Source organism: Pipistrellus kuhlii, unplaced genomic scaffold (assembly GCF_014108245.1).
Source record: "Pipistrellus kuhlii isolate mPipKuh1 unplaced genomic scaffold, mPipKuh1.p scaffold_m20_p_1, whole genome shotgun sequence".
Lineage (NCBI taxonomy): Eukaryota > Metazoa > Chordata > Mammalia > Chiroptera > Vespertilionidae > Pipistrellus > Pipistrellus kuhlii.
Window position 1 is genome coordinate 104,873,376 of NW_023425404.1, and position 20,291 is coordinate 104,893,666.

General features: G+C 41.2%; 1 protein-coding gene across 9 annotated transcripts in view; it reads right to left on the reverse strand.

Moving 5' to 3' along the window:
- ABI1 (abl interactor 1) overlaps nt 1-17,238 on the reverse strand; it is a 97,138-nt gene extending 79,900 nt beyond the window's left edge. For 3 of the 9 annotated variants that reach the window (XM_036458806.2, XM_036458766.2, XM_036458744.2), the window contains exon 1: nt 16,966-17,202. In XM_036458806.2, the coding sequence (XP_036314699.1) occupies nt 16,966-17,082 (117 nt within the window). In that variant the 5' untranslated portion in view covers nt 17,083-17,202. Of the gene's footprint in view, nt 1-16,965 lie in introns of all 9 variants that reach the window. The other 6 variants (XM_036458827.2, XM_036458776.2, XM_036458784.2 and 3 more) reach the window with 4 other exon arrangements.
- Nucleotides 17,239-20,291: the final 3,053 nt, after the last annotated feature.

The window sequence follows — 20,291 nt, forward strand, 5'->3', positions numbered from 1 at the left end:
AAAGGAGGTCCCGGAGGCGCGCACATTGAGCGCAGAGAAGGGACGGTTGGCTGTGCCGCGGGATTGCCCAGGCAGGAAGGAGACAAAAGCTCCGGACTGCTCTGAATGCCACCTCCAACTCCACTTCCAACCGGGCTCATTGGGGGAAGAGCCTAGACTGTTTAGTAGCAGGCGAAAATTAAGGGCACCTTTCTCTCAGAGGCGCTTGCAACAAGTACTGAAGGACCCTGAGACTTAAGAGCCACATAGGTCAGGGCTAACGGAAGCCAAAGCTGTAGGCTCCACACTGAAACCCCGCCCCATCAGGAAAGCTGCCTGCGAAAATGCCGAGATGAAATAGATCACAAATGAAAGAAATGGAGGACAAAAAGTGACTGGATATAGAGTTCAAATCTACGCTTATAAGGTTTATCAAGAATTTCCTAGAAAAGATCGATAAGTCCTATGAGGATATGAAAAGGGATCAGCTAGAAATAATAAGGAATCAACAAGAAATAATAAGGGATCAACAAGAAATACAGAATAGATTGTCTGAAATAAAAAATATTATACAAAGTCCTAAAAACAGAATGGAAGATCGCAAGAATCAAGTCAAAGATTTGGAACATAAAGAGCCAGCCGAAACCGGTTTAGATCAATGGATAGAGCGTCAGCTTGGGGACTGAAGGGACCCAGGTTCAATTCCGGTCAAGGGCATGTACCTTGATTGCGGGCATATCCCCAGTAGTGGGTGTGCAAGAGGCAGCTGATCGATGACTCTCTCTCATCAATGTTTCTAACTCTCTCTCTCTCTCTCTCTCTCCCTTCCTCTCTGTACAAAATCAATAAAATATATTAAAAAAAAAAAAAAAAAAAAAAAAGAGCCAGAAGACAATTCTCCGCAGAAGCTAGAAGACAAGAGAATCCAGAAAATTGAAGATAATGTAAGAAACCTCTGGGACAACTTCAAGCGAACCAACATCAGAATTATGGGGGTCCCAGAAGATGAGAGAGAGCAAGATATCGAAAACATACTGAAAGAAATAGTGACAGAAAACCTCCCCCACCTGGTGAAAGAATTAGACTTACAAGTCCAGAAAGCGCACAGAACTCCGAACAAAAGGAATCCAAATGATAATTAAAATTTGTCTTGACAAATGATACACAAAGACAAATCATAATTAAAATTCCAAGAGCAAAAGACAAAGAGAGAATATTAAATGCAGCAAGAGAAAAGCAGGTAGTTACTTATAAAGGAGCACTTATACGATTGTCAGCTGATTTCTCAACAGAAACCATGCAGGCCAGACGGGAATGGCAAGAAATATTCAAGGTGATGAATAGTAAGAACCTACAGCCAAAGATAATCTACCCAGCAAAGCTATCACTCAGAATCGAAGGTCAGATAAAGAGCTTCACTAATTAAAAAAAGCTAAAGGAGTTCATCACCACCAAACCAGAATTATATGAATTGCTGAAGGGGGGGTTCTTTCAGAAGAGAAAGTAAATAAAGATAAAAATTATGAACAAGAAATATGTAACTATCAACAAGTGAGTCTAAAAACCAAGGAAATTTAAAAAAAAATCTGATGAACAATATTAACTTGAATATAATAGAATCAGAGGTATGGAAGGGGAGTGAATTGATGATTCTTGGGGAAAAGGGGAGCAGGGGATGTGGGAAGAGATTGAACATAAACTGTGCACCTATGGATAAGAACAATGGGGGGTGGGGAAAGGGCAGAGGGTGGGGTGGGAACCTGGTAAAGGAGAGCAATGGAGGGGGGGAGGAATAGTTGTAATGATATGAACAATAAACATTTATTTAAAAAAAAAAAATCAGCAGTATCTTGATCAAGTAAGTATCCATGCTATTGTTTTAATTCCATTACTTTGAGGTTGGAATTACTAAGTTTTCTCTTGAAATAGAATTTCTTTTAGGTACAAAACTATTATTATGATTTCCAACACAAGGTGTCTCCAGGACTGACCTCATATTAGAGTGCTGAGTAAAGATCTGCTGTTTCTGCAAGAGAAGTTTGGTACTGACCTCTGCTACCCTCTCATTAGTCTTGTTTAGTTTATTCACCAATGACTTTCTACCTTCTAATTCTTCTCGGTAGAATTGCTTATATTTTTCCAATTCTATTTTATTACAATCTTGGTAAGTTTTCATTTTGGAAGAGTTCATATTCCAGATCTTTATTTCTGAGTTCCAACTGACATCTATTGAAGCACTATGATGCTGTATTAACAGCTCTGAGGCTGGTTTTTTTGGTTTTTTTGTAGGTTTTTTTTGTTTTGAGATATTCTTTGGGTCTGTAAAAATAATTGCCTTCTTTAAATTTTTCTGATATCCTGCCTTGCATTTGCCTTCTCTTCTGTGTTGACATTTGCACTGATAATCCAAAAGCAAAGTTGACTAAATTACTAGCTTATCACAAATGAAGACAGTGTCACCAAATGTACTAGTAGTCATTGAGTTCTTTACTACCACTCAAAGGAAAAAGGTTAGTTTCACTTAAAAATGTTCTCACACAGCTGGTGGGGCTCAGTGCTTGAATGTCAATCAACCCATGCACCAAGAGGTCTCTGGTTCAATTCCTGGTTAGGGCGCATGCCCAAGTTTCGGGCTCAATCCGTAGCAGAGGCCATAAAGGAGGCAGCCAAACAATGATGATGTTTCTATCTCGTATACGTTTCAATCTCTCTCTCCCTCTCCCTTCCTCTCTAGAATCAATAAAAACATATTTTTTTAAATGTTCTTAATAAAAGCAGAAAAAAGTACTAACTTTATACAATCTTGACCCTTAAGATGCCTTTTAAGGTTCTGTGTGACAAAATGGGTAGTCTACATAAAGTAATTCTGCTGGATTCTAAGTGTGATGGTTACCTTTAGAAAAAAGCACTTATACACTTTATTTGCAGGTTAAATAAGCCATAGGACTGCCCTAGCTGGTTTGGCTCAATGGATAGAGCTCAAAGGTCCCGGATTTAATTCCTATCAAGGACACATATTATACCTTGATAGCAGGTTCCTCCCCAGCCAGGACCCTGGTCAGGGCTTGTGCAGGAGGCAACCAATCGATGTGTTTCTCTCACATCAATATTTCTCTCAGTCTTTCCCTCTCTTCTACTCCCCCTAAAAATCAATGAAAAAATATCCTCATGTAAGGATTAATAAAAATAAATAAATAAGCCATAGAATGCCAAAAAATGACTTCATTATTCTTAAAAAAAGAAATGATAAACTGATTATTTATATTGGATATCTGGCAAACATTTTCCTAAAAATGTACTAATTGAGCCCATCACTTGAAGGAAAAACAAGAGTACAATCTGAATTTCAAGAAAAATTCGGGGGGTAGGGGGAAGGAGAAAAACTGGAATTTTGGAAAACTTGTATCCATCAAGGTGAGTTTGGGAAGCTGTTCAATTAAGACTCATAACATCTGTGGTGATATCCTATCTAATAAAAGAGTAATATGTAGATTGACCATCACTCTAACACACAAGATGGCTGCCCCCATGTGGACACAAGATGGCCAGCAGGGGAGGGCAGTTGGAAGGGACCAGGCCTGCAAGGGAGGGCAGTTGTGGGAAATCAGCCCTGCAAGGGAAGGCAATTAGGGGTGACCAGGCTGGCAAAGGAGGGAAGTTGGGGTGACTGGGCTTGCAAAGAAGGGCAGTTGGGTGGGACCCAGGCCTGTAGGGGAGAGCAGTTGGGGGGGATCAGGCCTGCAGGGGAGTGCAATTAGGGGTGACCAGGCCTGAAGGGGAGGGCAGTTAGGGGCAAACAGGCTGGCAGGGGAGCAGTTAGGCATCAATCTGGCTAGCATGGGAGTGGTTAGGGGGTGATCAGGCTGGCAGGCTGAAACAGGAAAGCAGGCAGGTGAGCAGTTAGGAGCCAGCAGTTTAGGCCCAATCCTAAATGGACAATCGGACATCCTTCGAGGGGTCCCAGGTTGAAGAAGGTGCAGACTGGGCTGAGGGACACCCCCCCACCAACCACGAATTTCATGCACTGGGCCTCTAGTTTTTCACCCTATATAATAAAAGGATAACATTCCAATTGATCTTAACGAGTCTAGGAACAACCATTCACTACGGCATGCACTGACCCACCAGGGGGCAGATGATCAATGCAGGAGCTGCCCCCGGTAGTCAGTGCATTCCCCACAGGGAGAGCTCTGCTGAGCCACAACTGGGCTGACTGAAGATATCTGACTGCAGCTTGGGCCTGCTCCCCAGATGGAGCAAACCTAAGCCACAGTCAGACATCCCCCAAGGGCTCCTGGACTGCCAGAGGGATGTCTGACTGCCATCTTGGGCCTGATCCCCTGGGGAGCAGGCCTAAGCTGGCAGGTGGACATTCCCAGAGGGGTCCCAGGCTGCCAGAGGGCGCAGGCCGGGCTGAGGAACACCCCCCTTCCCCAGTGCATGAGTTTTCATACACCAGGCCTCTAGTATAATATAATGAAATGTGGCAATATTCAAATCTACATCACTCAGTGAACAAGTCCTTTCTGAATGACCCATGCAACAACTTTTAATGTAATGGAGTATAGAATGTTCATTGATATGGTTTCAAGAGTCCACATTGCAACCACTCTTTAAGAAACTACTATCTGCCCTAACTGATTTGTCTCAGTGGATAGAGCATCGGCCTGCGGACTGAAAGGTCCTAGGTTCAATTCCGGTCAAGAGCATGTGTACTTTGGTTGCGGGCACTTCCCCAGTTACCGTGTTTCCCTGAAAATAAGACATCCTCCAAAAATAAGACCTACTTACAGGTTTCCTTCTGAGTGAAATATATAAGGCATCCCCCCAAAAATAAGGACCCTAGGCTCTGTCTCAGAATGAAAATTAATTTACCGTAAACTAGTCGCTAGGGCCGCCCCAACTGGCGTCTAGCAACCAGTGACATTACGCGAAGTCCTGACTTCACTGCTGTGTGGAGGTGGAGCAGACAGCTGCATTACAAATGCACTGCGAGCAGGCTACCTTGACAAGAAGTACTCATTTAAAGACAGTGCTATGGCTAAACATGAGAGATTTGGGCCATTGGGGATTCTGAAAGAAATGGAGTTACAAGAAATTCACCAGGAAATTCAGGAATTGGTTATGATGATGTTCCAGAAGATGATGACATGATTGCATTAAATGAGTAAATTCTTGATATTGTAGGATTCACAGTTTGTCTGGTTTGTGTTGACAACTACCGTACTAGCATACCATATACAGGTAATAAATTTCCTTTATTTTCATTTAACAATAAATGTGTACCGTATTCTCCTTCATGGAAAAATAAGACATCCGCCGAAACCGGTTTGGCTCAATGGATAGGGCGTCGGCTTGGGGATTGAAAAATCCCGGGTTCGATTCCGGTCAAGGACATGTACCTTGGTTGCGGGCATATCCCCGGTGGGGGGTGTGCAAGAGGCAACTGATCGATGACTCTCTCTCATCGATTTTTCTGACTCTCTATTTCTCTCCCTCTCTGTACAAAATCAATAAAATATATTTTAAAAAAAAAAAAAGAAAGAAAGAAAGAAAGAAAAAAAAAGAAAAATAAGACATCCCTTGAAAATAAGACATAGCACATCTTTGGGAGCAAAAATTAATATAAGACACTGTCTTATTTTCGGGGAAACAGGGTAGGAGGTGTGCAAGAGGCAGCAGATTGATGTTTCTCTCCCATGGATGTTTCTAACTTTCTATCCCTCTCCCTTCCTCTCTGTAAAAAAAAATCAATAAAATATTTTTTTTTAAAAACCTACTATCTGACAAATTATGATATAGCATCAAAGAAAATTATTCATAATTTAATGCATAGGCTATGGAAAATACTTTCCTTTCCAACTATGAAGCCAAATATTCTCATACAAAATAAAATCCAACAGGTTAAATGCAGAAGCAGATATGAGAATCTAGCTTTCTTCTACTAGTTACTAAAGAAATTGGCAATAATGTAGAACCAATAGAGGCCCGGTGCACGAAACTCGTGCAAGGAAGGGGGGGTCCCCTCAGCCCAGCCTGCACCCTCTCCAATCTGGGAACCCTTGGGGGAATGTCCCTAGGATCGGGCCTAAGCTGGCAGTCGGATATCTCTCTCACAATCCTGGACTGCTGGCTTCTAATCGCTCATCTGTCTGCCTGCCCCTAAAGGCGCACGCCCCCCCCCCCCCCCCCCGCTTGCCTGGTCACCCCTTATTACCCTCCCTGCTGGCTTGGTCGCTCCTAATTGTCCCCCTACTGGCCTGGTCACCCCTCACTGCCCCCCCCCCCAGCCCCCGCCAGCCTAATCACTCCCAATTGCACCCCCCCACCACCAGCCTGGTCACCCTTCAGGGCTCCCTCCCGACCTGGTCACCCCTCGCAGCCTGCTTGTTCAGTTGTTTAGGCGTCCCTCACTAACCCCCCTGCTAGCCTGGTCATAGGCAGCCATCTTGTGAGAGTGTGAAGGTTAATTTGCATATTACTTCTTTATTTTATAGGATGCCATTCTTCTCATTAAACTGTTTTGCTTTGGAAATCTATAGTTATTTCTCAAAAAAATATCTTAATGTGCCCTGACCAGGAATCAAACCCACAATCTTCAGGTGCACAGAGGACATTCCAACCAACTAGACAGGACTATATGTTATTTTATTTTTGTTTGTTGTTGTTTTTTTAAGTAGTTTTTATTGATTTTCTAGAGGGAGAGGGAGAGATAGAACATCAATGATAAACAATGATTGGCTGGCTCCTGTAAGGGAATTGAGCCTGCAACCCAGATAGCTTCCATGACTGGAAATAGAACTAGTGATCTCTTGGTGCATGGGTAAATGCTCAATCACTGAAAAACACCAGCCAGATGCTACATGTTATTTTAAATGCACTAATAAATGTTTTGAACTTATTCATTTTAATTTTTTATATAGTTAATACTGATAGATTTTACCCATCTAAAGAAAAGTTCCCTGGCATCCTCAATATTTCTGAGCACATGAAAGAGTCCTGAGCCGAAACCGGTTTGGCTCAGTGAATAGAGCGTTGGCCTGCAGACTGAAGGGTCCTGGGTTCGATTCCAGTCAAGGGCATGTACTTTGGTTACGGGCACATCCCCAGTAGGGGGGGTGCAGGAGGCAGCTGATCGATGTTTCTCTCTCATCAATGTTTCTAATTCTCTATCCCTCTCCTTTCCTCTCTGTAAAAAATCAACAAAATATATTTTTAAAAAAAAGAAAGAAAGAGTCCTGAGTTCAGTACTGTTGATCTATATCACAGAAAATTATTCAAGAGATAAAGACAGACATTCTAATTTAACACACTATCACCTATATATTTTTTCAGTAAGACTTAGAAAATTGATTTTAATAAAAAGATTTTTAAAATATTTAGTAGGAAGCATAGTCCATAACTACAACAAAAGAAATATGAATACGTAAGTCAGAGGTTATTAAAATATACACATTTTTATTGCTGACAGTATTACAGAGGACCTTTATCTGTCCCCGTTGGCCTCCAACCACACCCTGCGCCATCCCAGGCCTTCAACACATTATTGTCCGTGTCCAAGGGCTATGCATAAGTATAAGTATGTAAGTTCTTTGATTAATCTCTTCCCGTTCTCTGTTCCCCCCTTCCTTGAAATTTGTCAATCTGTTCCATGCCTCCATGTCTCACCCTTTTTGGTCAGTTTATTTTTTTCACTAGATTTTACATATGAGTGAGATCATGTGATACTTGTCTTTCTCTACATAGCATAATACTCTCCAAGTTCCTCCATGCTGCCTCAAAGGGTAAGAGATCCTTCTTATTTACCAGTTAATAATGTGAATTTTTTTCAATAGATGGAGTTATATATATGTTGATATATTATATATGCAATTTGATATGTATGTTATTTTGTTGTATTGACAAGCTTCAAAACTTCATATATCAAATTTTCTAAAGGTGTTATCATAGATATTTTACACTTAAAAATGTCGAATTTTGTGCCAAAAAAAAAAGCATTTGCGGAAGTTTTCATTTGTTACTTTATTTTGAAGAAAAAGTTATCATATACTTCAGGAAGCTTATGGTGAACATGCTCCATCTCAAGATACTTATAAACACTGGTTTAGACGCTTTAAAAGTGATGATTTCGATGTGAAAGACAAAGAATGTCCAGATCAACCAAAAAAGTTTGAAGACTAACCATTATTGGATGAAGATGCGTGTCAAACTCAAAAACAACTTGCAGAAAGATTAAACATTGCTCAGCAAACAATTTCCGATCATTTTCAAGCAATGTGAAAGATTTTAAAGGAAAGAAAATGGGTGCCACATCAACTGAATGAAAGACAAATGGAAAACCAAAGTCATCAGTAAAATGTTGCTTCAATGGCACAAAAGAAAGTCTTTGTTCATCGAATTGTAACTGGCAATGAAAAGTGGATTTATTTTGAGAATCCCAAATGCACAAAATCATGGGTTGATCCAGGTCAACTATCAACATCAACTACAAGGCCAAATTTCTTTGGAAAGAAAACAATGCTCTGCAGGATCAGGAAGGTGTGGTGTATTATGAGCTTCTAAAATCAGGTGAAACCGTTAATACTGATAGCTATTGTAATCAATATGAACCACACTCTGATCATGAAACAACCAAAATGTATTCACAAGACCTTGCTCCTTTAAATGACCACTTGTTCCAATCAATGACACAAGTACTTTCTGAGCAGCACTTCAAAACATACAAAGAAGTAGTAGCGCAATGGTAGCGCGTCTGACTCCAGATCAGAAGGTTGCGTGTTCAAAACATACAAAGAAGTAGAAAATTGAGTATCTGAATGGTTTGCCTCAAAACAAGAAAAATTTTATTGGGACGGTATCCACAAATTACTACCTGAAAGATGGGGGAAATGTTTAGCTAGCGATGGACATTACTTTGAATAAAGCACTTTTGGTGGCTCTCTTGAAATTATATCGTGTTTTCTTTGATTATAAAATCCACATTATTAACTGATACTTAGTATAGCTGCGTAGGATTCCATGGTATAGATGTACCACAGCTTTTTTATTCACTCATCTATTGATGGGCACTTGGCTGTTTACAGATCTTAGCTATTACAATTTGTGCTGCTATAAACCTAGGGGTGCATATATTCTTTCTGATTGATGTTTCAGGATTCTTAGGATGTATTCCTAGAAGTGGGATTGCTGAATCAAAGGGCAGTTCCATTTTAAATTTTTGGGGAGAAAACTCCATAGCTTTCCATAATGGCTACACCACTCTGCGTTCCCACCAGCAGTGCACTAGTGTACCTTTTCTCCGCATGCTTACCAGTACTTGTTGTTGATTTACTGATGGTAGTCCTTTTGTCTGGTGTGAGGTGATATCTCATCGCAGTTTTAGTTTGCATCTCTCTTATAAATTGGTGACAATGAGCATTTTTTCACATGTTTATTGGTCATCTGTATGTTCTCTTTGTAGAAGTGTCTATTCAGGTCCTTTGCCCATTTTTAAAAAATATATTTTATTGATTTTTTTACAGAGAGGAAAGGAGAGGAATAGAGAATTAGAAATAAACATTAATTAGCTGCCTCCTGTACATCCCCAACTGGGGATGTGCCCACAACCAAGGTACATGCCCTTGATCGGAATCAAACCTGAGACCCTTGAGTCCACTCTATCCCCTGAGCCAAACCAGTTAGGGCCCTTTGCCCATTTTTAATTGGATTGACTTCCTTTTAGTTGTATGAGTTCTTTACATATTTTGGGTAGTTAATCCTATATCAGATGTACCATTGGAAAATATGTTCTCCTAGGGTTCACTTTTCATTTTTTGTTGCTGTTGTTAAATCCTCACGAGGATACTTTTCAAAGAGCAGAAACGAGAGAGAGAGAAAGAGAGAGAGAGAGAGAGAGAGAGAGAGAGAGAGAGAGAGAGAGAGAGAGAAGCAGGCGCACACAACTGATGTGAGAGAGACTGTCAGAGACAGCAGGAATACTGCTCACTCTACCTTATTCTGAGTCCATCTATTCTTCTCAATTCTTCCCAATTATGCCAGAGCAGGTCCTTCCTGAACCCTGACCACTGTTCTAACTGTTGGGAACTTAGTCCAACAAGTATCAAAAACACAGGTTAATTCTCGGTGGTGGGGCAAACAGAGAAGCCATGAGAGGTTGCGGTGTATAATAATGAGTATTTATTGCAGAAGCCAGTGGCCATATGGCTGTCAGACAAAACAATTCTCCACAGCAAAGTCCATGCAGACACGCAGGTAGACACCAGCTGGTTAACATGTACATCTTTTCCACAAAAGCAGCATTAGTCTCTGTACCCACAGCTATTATCTGAGCAGCTGCACACTGCCCCCTAGACTCACCACCTTACATCATAGTGTACCTGAAATCTCCAGCGTGGCAGTTTCTCCTGTCTCCCCTGCCCAGCACCCTGGCTGATCTCTGTAACCTCACATAGTAACTGCCTCTGAGATTCTCTCTTCCAGCACACTGGCTGGTTAACCTGGTAGCTATATCTGAGCTCCCTATGAGTTCTTAGCCTTATATCATGACAGTACCAGCTCTCAGCTCCTTCTGAGCTCTCTAGCCTCTCCCACACATATAGGAGCTACATTTTCTGTGCTTACCGTCTCCGCTTCTTCGAGCTCTCTGCCCAGCTTGCTCTCTCCCCTGGTCAGTGACAGCTTATATATGTGATCAAACAAGCTCCAACAAGAGACACACTTTGCCATCAGCATTTGCTACAGAAAGGGACTTCTGTGCAATTCAGTTAGGCTTCCCAGAGACCAGTATCAAAAGCTAATAAGGGTTCCCAGGCTCAGAGTCTGATGATTCTCAAGCTCAGGGAGACCTTAGCCATTCTGGTGTATTTACAACAAGGACTCTATGCTCTCATTGGCCTTGACTATCTGGGGACACTGGCATGGTTCCCACAGAGACACATCAACTGGTTGCCTCCCCCAGGCACCTCAATGGGGGTGGGGGGCAGGGAGTAACCCGAAATCAAGGTATGTGCCTTTGTCCGGGAATTGAACCCAACCCTTCAGTGCGCAAGTCGGCACTCTAACCACTAAGCAACACCTGCCATCATAGATGATGGTTTCTTTTGCTGGACAGAAGCCTTTTAAGTCAATGCAGTTACATTTGTTTATTTTTTTCCTTTGCTTCTCTTGCCCTAGATGTTATCGGCAAAAATTCTGCTCCACCGGATGTCTTGAGATTTTGCTGCCTATGTTGTCTTCTCGGATTTTTATGGTTTCAAGGCTTAGACTGTGAATATATTCCTGTGTATGGTATAAGTTTGTGGTCTAATTTCATCTTTTTGCATGTGCTTGTCAAATTTTCCCAACACCATTTGTTGAAGAGAATCAAAGATTTATCTCTCCCCCTCCCCCCTCAGAAAAGTGAAAAACTCAAAAATAAACTAATGAAAACATGAGATTTGCAGGGCTGGAAGTGAGAAACAAACTACTAAAAACCATCAGAATTGTCACTTTGGACATAATCTGATTCAAATATTTTATAGAGGATTAAGTATAGTTAAAGGCTGGTGAAAATATAGAATGAAAAACAGAACCAAGTTTCCACACTGCTTGTACAGTCCATGTAAACTTTTGAGAGCTTTATGTGCTAGGCATTGGGCAGGCACTGGAGATACAGAAATATACAAGAAAAGCCTAGACCTGCTTTCTTAGAGAACAGCATCAATTGTCAAACAGGAATAATGCGTGTTACAGAGGAAATATAAAGGATTCCATGGGAGTTCTTAGAGCATGTACCTTAGTTGCAGGTTCCTCCCCTACTCGCAACCAATGTTTCTTTTACACCAATAATTCTGTCTTTCCCTCTTTCTTCTACTCTAAAAATCAATGGGAAAATATCCTCGGAGGATTAAAAAAATAAATAAAAACAAAAGTGCAACTGTAAAAGTTCTATCCAGAACTTTCCAATATGTCCTAATCTCCTCAATCACTTTGTCTATTTTTGCCTGAATCTAGTTTGTGTAGAAATCAAAATGTTCCAAAACATTTTTTTAAATTTTTTTATATACTTAATTGATTTTTTACAGAGAGGAAGGGAGAGAGATAGAGAGCCAAAAACGTCGATGAGAGAGAAACATCGACCAGCTGTCTCTTGCACACCCCCTACCGGGGATGTGCCCGCAACCATGGTACATGCCCTTGACCGGAATCGAACCTGAGACCCTTCAGTCCGCAGACCTACGCTCTACCGCTCTACCGCTGAGCCAAATTGGTCTGGGCCAAAACATTGTTTTGTTAACTTCTAATTGTTTTACAAATTTTATAATCAAAGTAAAGCTGAATCAGAATAGGAAAAAAAAAAAAAAAACACAGGTAAGGCCAAAACTGGTTTGGCTCAGTGGATAGAGTGTCGGCCTGCGAACTGAAAGGTCCCAGGTTCGATTCCGGTTAGTTGTGAGCACATCCCCAGTAGGGGGTGTGCAAGAGGCAGCTGATCGATGATTCTCTCTCATCGATGTTTCTAACTCTTTATCCCTCTCTCTTCCTCTCTGTCAAAAATCAATAAAATATATTAAAAAAAAAACAGGTAAGGATACACAGAAAGAAAAAGGATCCACTGAGCTCAGGGAAAAAATAGTCTATAATTCCTATAATTCAACACTTCAATTGCCAAAGCAACCATCCCCAAATTACACACATACCAGTTGTTATATTTGCCACTTGGAATTCAGGAGAAAAACTGGTAAAACAGTTGTCAGGTAAATAGTTCCAGACATGCCCAACAAGAGTCTATCCCATGACATTTCTAAACATAGTCTGAGTTCTAAACTCATTTATAGCTGGAGGCAGTGTGGTATAGAAAGAGCACAGCTGTGGAACCTGTGGAACCTGTCAGAGTTGGGCAGAAATCCTAGCTGCCAATTACTATCTGATCCAACAAAATTCACTTAACTTTTTTGAGTCCTAATTTCCAGATTTTTAAGAGAATATTGCTTTCCCTAACTGGTTTGGCTCAATGGATAGAGCGTCAGCCTGCGGACTGAAAGATCCCAGGTTTGATTCCGGTCATGCCATGTACGTTGGTCGTGGGCACATCCTCAGTAGGAGGTATGCAGGAGGCAACTGATCGATGTTTCTCTCTCATTGATGTTTCTAACTCTCTATTTCTCTCCCTTCCTCTCTGTAAAATAAAAATATAAATAAATAAATAAATGAATAAATATATCTTTTAAAAAAAGAGAGAAAGAGAATATTGTCTATCATAGAGAGGTTTTACAAGGAGTAAAGATAATACAAATCAACAAGCAGCATCTATGACAAAAATAAGTACTCAATAAATAGAAGTATGTATATTACCCTCATCCCTTCTCTATTACCTTCTCTGTTACCATTTTTTTGTATCCCCTATCCTGCAGTAAGCACCCTAACTCAGCATTCATTAAATAGAACTTAGAATATACAATCAGAAAATCTGCATTTGATTCTAGGCATTATCTCTTATGAGATATGGAACTTTAAGTACTGAATTTCTCTGAACCTTAACTTGCTCATGATAAATAAGTATTTTAATAATTGACTTCATTTATAAATTGGTATAAATTGTTCAGTACAGAAATTTTAGCTTTTACCTATACCAAAGTGCTCCTACTCAAAAATATCTCCTCCAAGATAAAGTGTGCACAATGAGCAAATGAGCATAAACTGATGTCATAGGAGGAAGAAATAAACTACTAAGTAGCTCACTGATGAGATCCCTTTTATACTCCCAAACTTTAAGATATACTTGTTAACCTAAATAAAACTCATTTATTGAAGGAAATCCAAGTCAAAATTTTAAATTAATATGTTTCTGCCCTTACCCAACATAGCAATTTGCATTCTGAGAAACCTTTCTTAAGCAGTCTCTACTCATTTTAGCTTAGCTCACTTCCTATTCCCCCACAATAGTCTCCATGATAAAGGCAGTGTGGACCTTTAGTAGAGTGAATAGAACTGTCTAAATAAGTGTGTTCAAACTGAAGACCAACTGTCCTTGACATAATCTACTAAAAACATTCAAACTGGCCAAAAGATGGAAAAAAGGCAAAGATTTTTCTTTGTCTCTCTATAAAAAACACTTTCTATTTTAAATGTTATTTCCCTGAAACAATTTAAAAAATCCTGTCCTGTTTGAGAGAATGTACTTTTTGGACAAATTTTGCTATTAATAGTACAATTTAATAATTAAAGTCATTAGGAAGTAAAAACAAAACAAAACAAAACAAAAAAACTAATGAAGAACTCAAAGACTCAACCACACTACAGCCAAAAGAACCTGTCAACGAAACACCTCAGAAATCTAGCCTAGCTGGTTTGGCTCAGCGGACAGAACATCAGAATGCCAACTGAGGGACCCCAGGTTCTATTCAGGTCAGGAGCACATTGCCTGGGCTGTGGGCCCGATCCCTGGTGGGGGGCACGCCGGAAGGCGGTGAATCAATGTTTAGCTCATCATTCATGTTTCTATATATCTCTTTTTCCCTTCCTCTTTGCAATTAATAAAAATCTATTTTAAAAAAATACTTTGGTGTAACTGGACTGTACTTCCAAATTGTAGAAAAACAACAAAATGAAAACTGAATTCTCAATATAAAAATCACCTAGGCAATAATTTAACTAACCTTAAGAAAATTCTCAAAATGTAAGCAACATATTTTCCCTGAGAGATTATTTATGTAGGGTGTTGATTATAACCCAACTAAGTATACAAAGAATACAGAAAGATCTCAAAAGACATTCAAATGAGTATTTTTAGTTTTCTTGGTTCCCTATGCACAGCACCAAAGTTAGCAGTACAACAGCTCACAAATGAGCTACCACATCAACTTCCACAAAATCTTCATCTTTTTCTAAGCCTGTCTGAGCCTCAGGATGGCACCTAATGCATCATGCAGTCCAAAGTTGAAAGGCTAGTAAAATAAACATCTCTTTCCCCCGGTAACACTAAAATACCTCACTGATGTAAAGTTTAGGACCACAAAAAAGAAAATTGGAGCCACTACTGGTGGCTCTTGGTACCATGGTACTAATAGTACTAGCATGTTTAAAAGAGGCTACATGAGAAATAATATGGCTTATTTTAATCAGGGATATTACCAATAAGTCTAAAAGTGCTTCAAAGTTACATGATGGTAGCAGGAAAAGGAAAGCGGTGGGGGGGGGGGCTTAACAGCAGACAACTACCTGGAAAAGAAATAGTTTATCCAACTACCAGACAGGATAAAACATGTTTGCATTTGCCAATACTTAGTAGTTACCACACCATATATTTGTCAGACTTTCCAACATGCAAAACAAACAAATAAAAAAGCCACCTTTGTGAAGTACTTATCTTCTGACTTCTATAAAGAAATTACTTCTAGAATGGGGGTAAATTAACTTCCTCCCCTATTTCCTTGACTCAATTAAAATCCTTAATACCTTCAGCAAACTAACAGTCACCTCAATTTGAAAGCTTTTCATGTTAAGTTGAATAAAAGTTATTATTCTATTTGAAAGGCATATCCACACTCCTAGATTTTAGAGTATTTTTAAAAGGCTAAATATAAAGTTTGTAAAAACAAGAAATACAGTAGATATGGCAGTCATTCAACAAGTTTATCAGTAAAATTCCTCAAGTAAAAGTTTAAAAAAAAAAGTGAGATAAATTCCTAGCAGTGCTACTGAAGATACAATGTTACTAATATGGAAACTGAGAAATATTCAAAATATTCTGAAAACAGAATCTCCTTCTAAAAATAAAGAGGAAAAGCATTTGCCAACATAGAAACTACTGGTTCTTAAAAATGATAATCACATGGGAGGCTTTCTATAAATACTTTAGTTCTGAATTGCAATAATCCTAATCTTTCAAAGCATGTTTTGGTCATGCCTTATCACTAACAAGAGAATTTTTGGTGCCATTATATTGATACAGAGTATTCTGCTACTTTTTTTTACTTCAACTACAAACTGTTGGCTTATGAAAAGATCCATAAACCAAACCACCACACCATAATTCACTTTCAATCATTAAAATAAAAACTAGCAAGTATCTGTCGTAGTTAAGGTCCCCAACTTTTTCTAATCTACAATAACTAATACCGTATGGTTCTAAAACTGCATATGTACGGTAATCAATTTGGAGGCATATTATATACAATTTATTAAGTTGGAAAGAGAGAAACCTTCAGGAAATAAGCAACCGGCGATTACACCATTCTAGTTTATTTAAGAAGCCAACAATTCAATAACTTTTGGGGAAGGGAGAATTTAAGACATTTCCCAAGCAGTTAAAAATCACTTGTTTTATAATAACGATAGCCCTAACAACCTCTGGACATACACTATGGTGGGGCGGAAGTGAAAACGTTGGGGGGTTTGGGGGAGAGCCCGACTTGAAAACGGGCAGGCGGACAGATGCAAACCTCCAATTAGAGGAATTGTGAGACGAACTTCTCTTAAACGTCCTCCCTCGTTTCCCACCCGCTTCCTCCACTCCTCGGGGAGGTCTGTGTAATTGTGACTCATGACAAAATTTCTAAGCAAATAAATAAATAAATAAAGAGACACACCCTCTGGGTTGAACTGACATAACCGCCCCCGCGGCACCCTCCCTCCCCGGACACAGACCCCGCTTCTCCTCTCCCTCCTGCGGCTCCTCCCCGCGCCTCCTCCCCGCCTCTCCCTCTCCCCGCGCCCCCGGGCCCGGACCCTCCCGGAGGGAGGCCCCGAGGCTGCCGCTGGGCTCCTGCACGAGCCGGCGGAGGGCAGGCTGCTGCCGGCCACTCGGGGGCCGAGCCCGCGGCGGGCCTCCCCCGCCCTCGCCCGTGCTCTCTCTCCCCTTCCACGGGTTTCAACCACCTCCGCCACTTCCTGTATCGCAGGCGACTCCCTCAGCGCGCCCGCCGGCCGCCTGGGGCTTGCGGCGGTGCGGGCGGCGGCGGCGGCGGCGGCGGCGGCCCCGGCCCGGCCCGGCCCGGCCGCGCTCACCTGTATGTAGTTGTTCTCACAGTAGTCCGCCACCCGGGTCAGGTTCTGGTAGCTCTCGATCAGCGCCCTCTTGCCAGACGGGATTTCCTCCTCTAGTAACATCTGCAGCTCTGCCATTTTCCTCCCCTCCGCATCGCTTCCTCTCGCGTTAAAGAGACAGGCGGCCCGGTCCGCGGAGGCTCCGAGCTCGCAGCCCGGATACAAACCACTCACCCGCCCTCCCGCCCAGTATTGTGGGGCTGCGCCTCCTCCGCTTCCTCCTCGCGGTCCCCACCCCCTCCACCCACTTCGCGCGACGCTTCCTGCTCGTTCTCTCGCGAGCCTTCAGCTTTGCCCTCCTCCTCCCCGACCACAGGCTTTTTTTTTTTTTTTTTTTTCCTCTGACATGACTTTCTGGGAATTGTAGTTTCACACAGCCTCCCCATCGAAAGCGCATGCGTCCTAAAGAGAACACGACTGGGGAGTTGGGAGAGAGGGAAAGTGCGGAGTTTCCTAAAAGCTCCTGAAGGAGGCGCCTCAGGGTGATTCCAGAGAAGAAAACATCCTTCCTTCCCCCAAGAAGGCTGTGAAACTGCAGAACTTTGAACATGGAGCCTACCTCACCCCATGCTCCCAAACTTTATTCGGGATTTATCATAGGTCTAAATATAAATGTAAAGCAATAAAGTTTCTGTAGGAAAGCATAGAGTAATTTCACAAGCTTGGGCAGGCAAAAGTTTCTTAACTAGAATACAATAAGTACTAACAAAAAAAAAGGGAGGGGAATGATAAATTGCTCTTTATTAAAATGAAAATACAACTCATTTTTTTCATGTTGCTGTTATAACAAATTTAACAACAAGACTAAACTAATTTACTCTCTTACAGATGTGGAAATCAGAAGTCTTGGTTGGCTAAAATTAATGTGTAGATAGGGCTTTGTTCCCTCTGGAGGTGCTAATGAGAATGCATTTCCTTGCCTTCTTCACCTTGTAGAGCCTATATGCATTCCTTAGTTCACAACCCCTTCTTCCATCTTCAAGTCAGCAGGAGAGCATCTCTAATCTCTCTCTGACTCTGCTTCTACCACATCTCCTTTTCTCTGACTCTGACCATCATCCCTCCCTCTTATTAGGACCCTATGATTACATAGGTTTCACCTAGATAACCCAGGATAATCTCCCTATCTCAAAATCCTTAACTTGATTACATCCATTATGTCCCTTTTTGCCAGGTAAAATAATATACTCAGTTTCCAGAAATTAAGACATGGACATCTTTGGAGGGCCAATAGTCAGCCTACTATAGCCATTATTAAAATTAAAACATTTTGTTCATTAAAGGACACTATTAAGAAAGTAAATAGAACCCTGGCCAGTGTGGCTCAGTTGGTTGGAACAGTGGCCCATACTCCAAAAGATGGCTGGTTCAATTCCTACTCAGGGCACATACCCAGATTGCAAGTTTGATCCCAGGTCTGGCATGTGTGGGTGGCAGCCAAACAATGTTTCTCTCTCTCTCTCAAATAAATTTAAAAAATAAAATAAAAGGTAAGCCATACACATACCCTTGAAAGAGGAAGCATTACAGAAAATACATTTTTTTAATCCAGCTCCTCCAAGTCAATTAAAAGATAAACAAATGAATAAAAAATGTACAAAAGAAGACAACTGTACTTCACAAGAGGCCAAGAAATATATGAAAAGGCATTCAACTCATTACTCATCAAGAATATGCAAACTAAAACCATGACAAGATAACAGTACATTCTAAGGATGCAGTGCAAAATTAAAAAGACTACTTGCATATCCATTAGAATGGCTAAAATTTAAATCCCAATAATAGCAAGTGCTAGTGAAATGTGAAAAACTAGACTCAAATACATTACTGGCTACAAACTGCTACAGCCTTACTGGAAAAGTTTATTAATGTATTATCAAGCCAAACATACAGCTAATTTATAACCCAGCATTCTGTTCGCAAATATTTACCAAGAGATGTGAAAATTTATATCCATACAATATCCATTATATAAATGTTTTAATAACTTTACTCATAATCGCAAAAAGTTGGGAACAATGCATATGTCTTTTAATTTGATAAACAAACCATATTCCCAAACAATAGAGTACTGTTCAGCTATAAAATGAAATAAACTATATATAAACATAGTCATGGATGAATCATAAATGCATTTTGCTAAGTGAAAGAAGCCAGACACTCCACTCCACATCCCAAAAAAGGCAGACAATATCTAATGTTGACAAGAATGTCTTGCATCTAACACACATACACACACACACACACACACACACACACACGCACACACGCACACATGCACACACACGCACACGCACACAGTAGGGTATATGTATGAGTATCCTAATATATAAAAAGCCAGGTTCCATTATGACTAAAACAACCAGACAGATGAGCAAACAGCAGGCTGTGTGGGGCAAGCAGGTCGGACAGGGGGTGAGTGAAGGATGACCAAACCACTGGACAGCAGGCTGCATGGGTAGACCAGGCTGATGCGGGGGTTGGGGGAGGAGGAAGCAATTGGGAATCACCAGACTGGTGGGGGGGTAGGAGGAGGAAGTTGAGGTGACCAGGCCAGCAGGGGGCAGTTAGGGATTATCAGACCTGTATGCAGAGGTGGTTAGGGGTGATCAGGCTGGTGGGGGTGGGGGCAGTTAGGAGTGATCAGGAAGGCAGGCAGGTGAGCAGTTAGGAGCCTGGATTGTGAGAAGGATCTGGCCTAAACCGCAGTTGGACATCCCCCAAGGGATCTGGCTGGGCTGAGAGGAACCCCCTCCTGTGCATGAATGTCATGCACCTGGCCTCTAGTACAAGTATAAAAGTGCACAATCACTTTGGAAGTATCAATGTGGTTTGGCTGTACATATTTTTTAAAATCCTCACCAGAGGATATTTTTTTCATTGTTTTTTAGAGAGTGGAAGGAAGGGAAGAGCAGGGAGAGCACAAGAGTGCGAGAGGGAGAGAAAAACACTGAGGTGAGAGACACATAGTTTGGTTACCTTCCAAACATATCCCAACCAGGGCTGGGTGTCAAACTGAAACTAAGATACATGCCCTTGACTGGGAATCGAACCGGCAACTCTTTGTTCCATGGACTGACACTCCAACCATTGAGCAAACCAGCCAGGGTTGGCAGTTCATATTACATTGATTTTAGAGTGAGGGGAGGTTGAGAAACAGAGAGAGAGATCTACAAGCATTGGTTGCCTCCCACACATGCCCCGACCAGGGCCTGAGATCAAGCTTCAATCAAGGTACTGGTATATGCCCTTGACTGGAATCGAATCCAGGACCCTTCAGTCCTCAA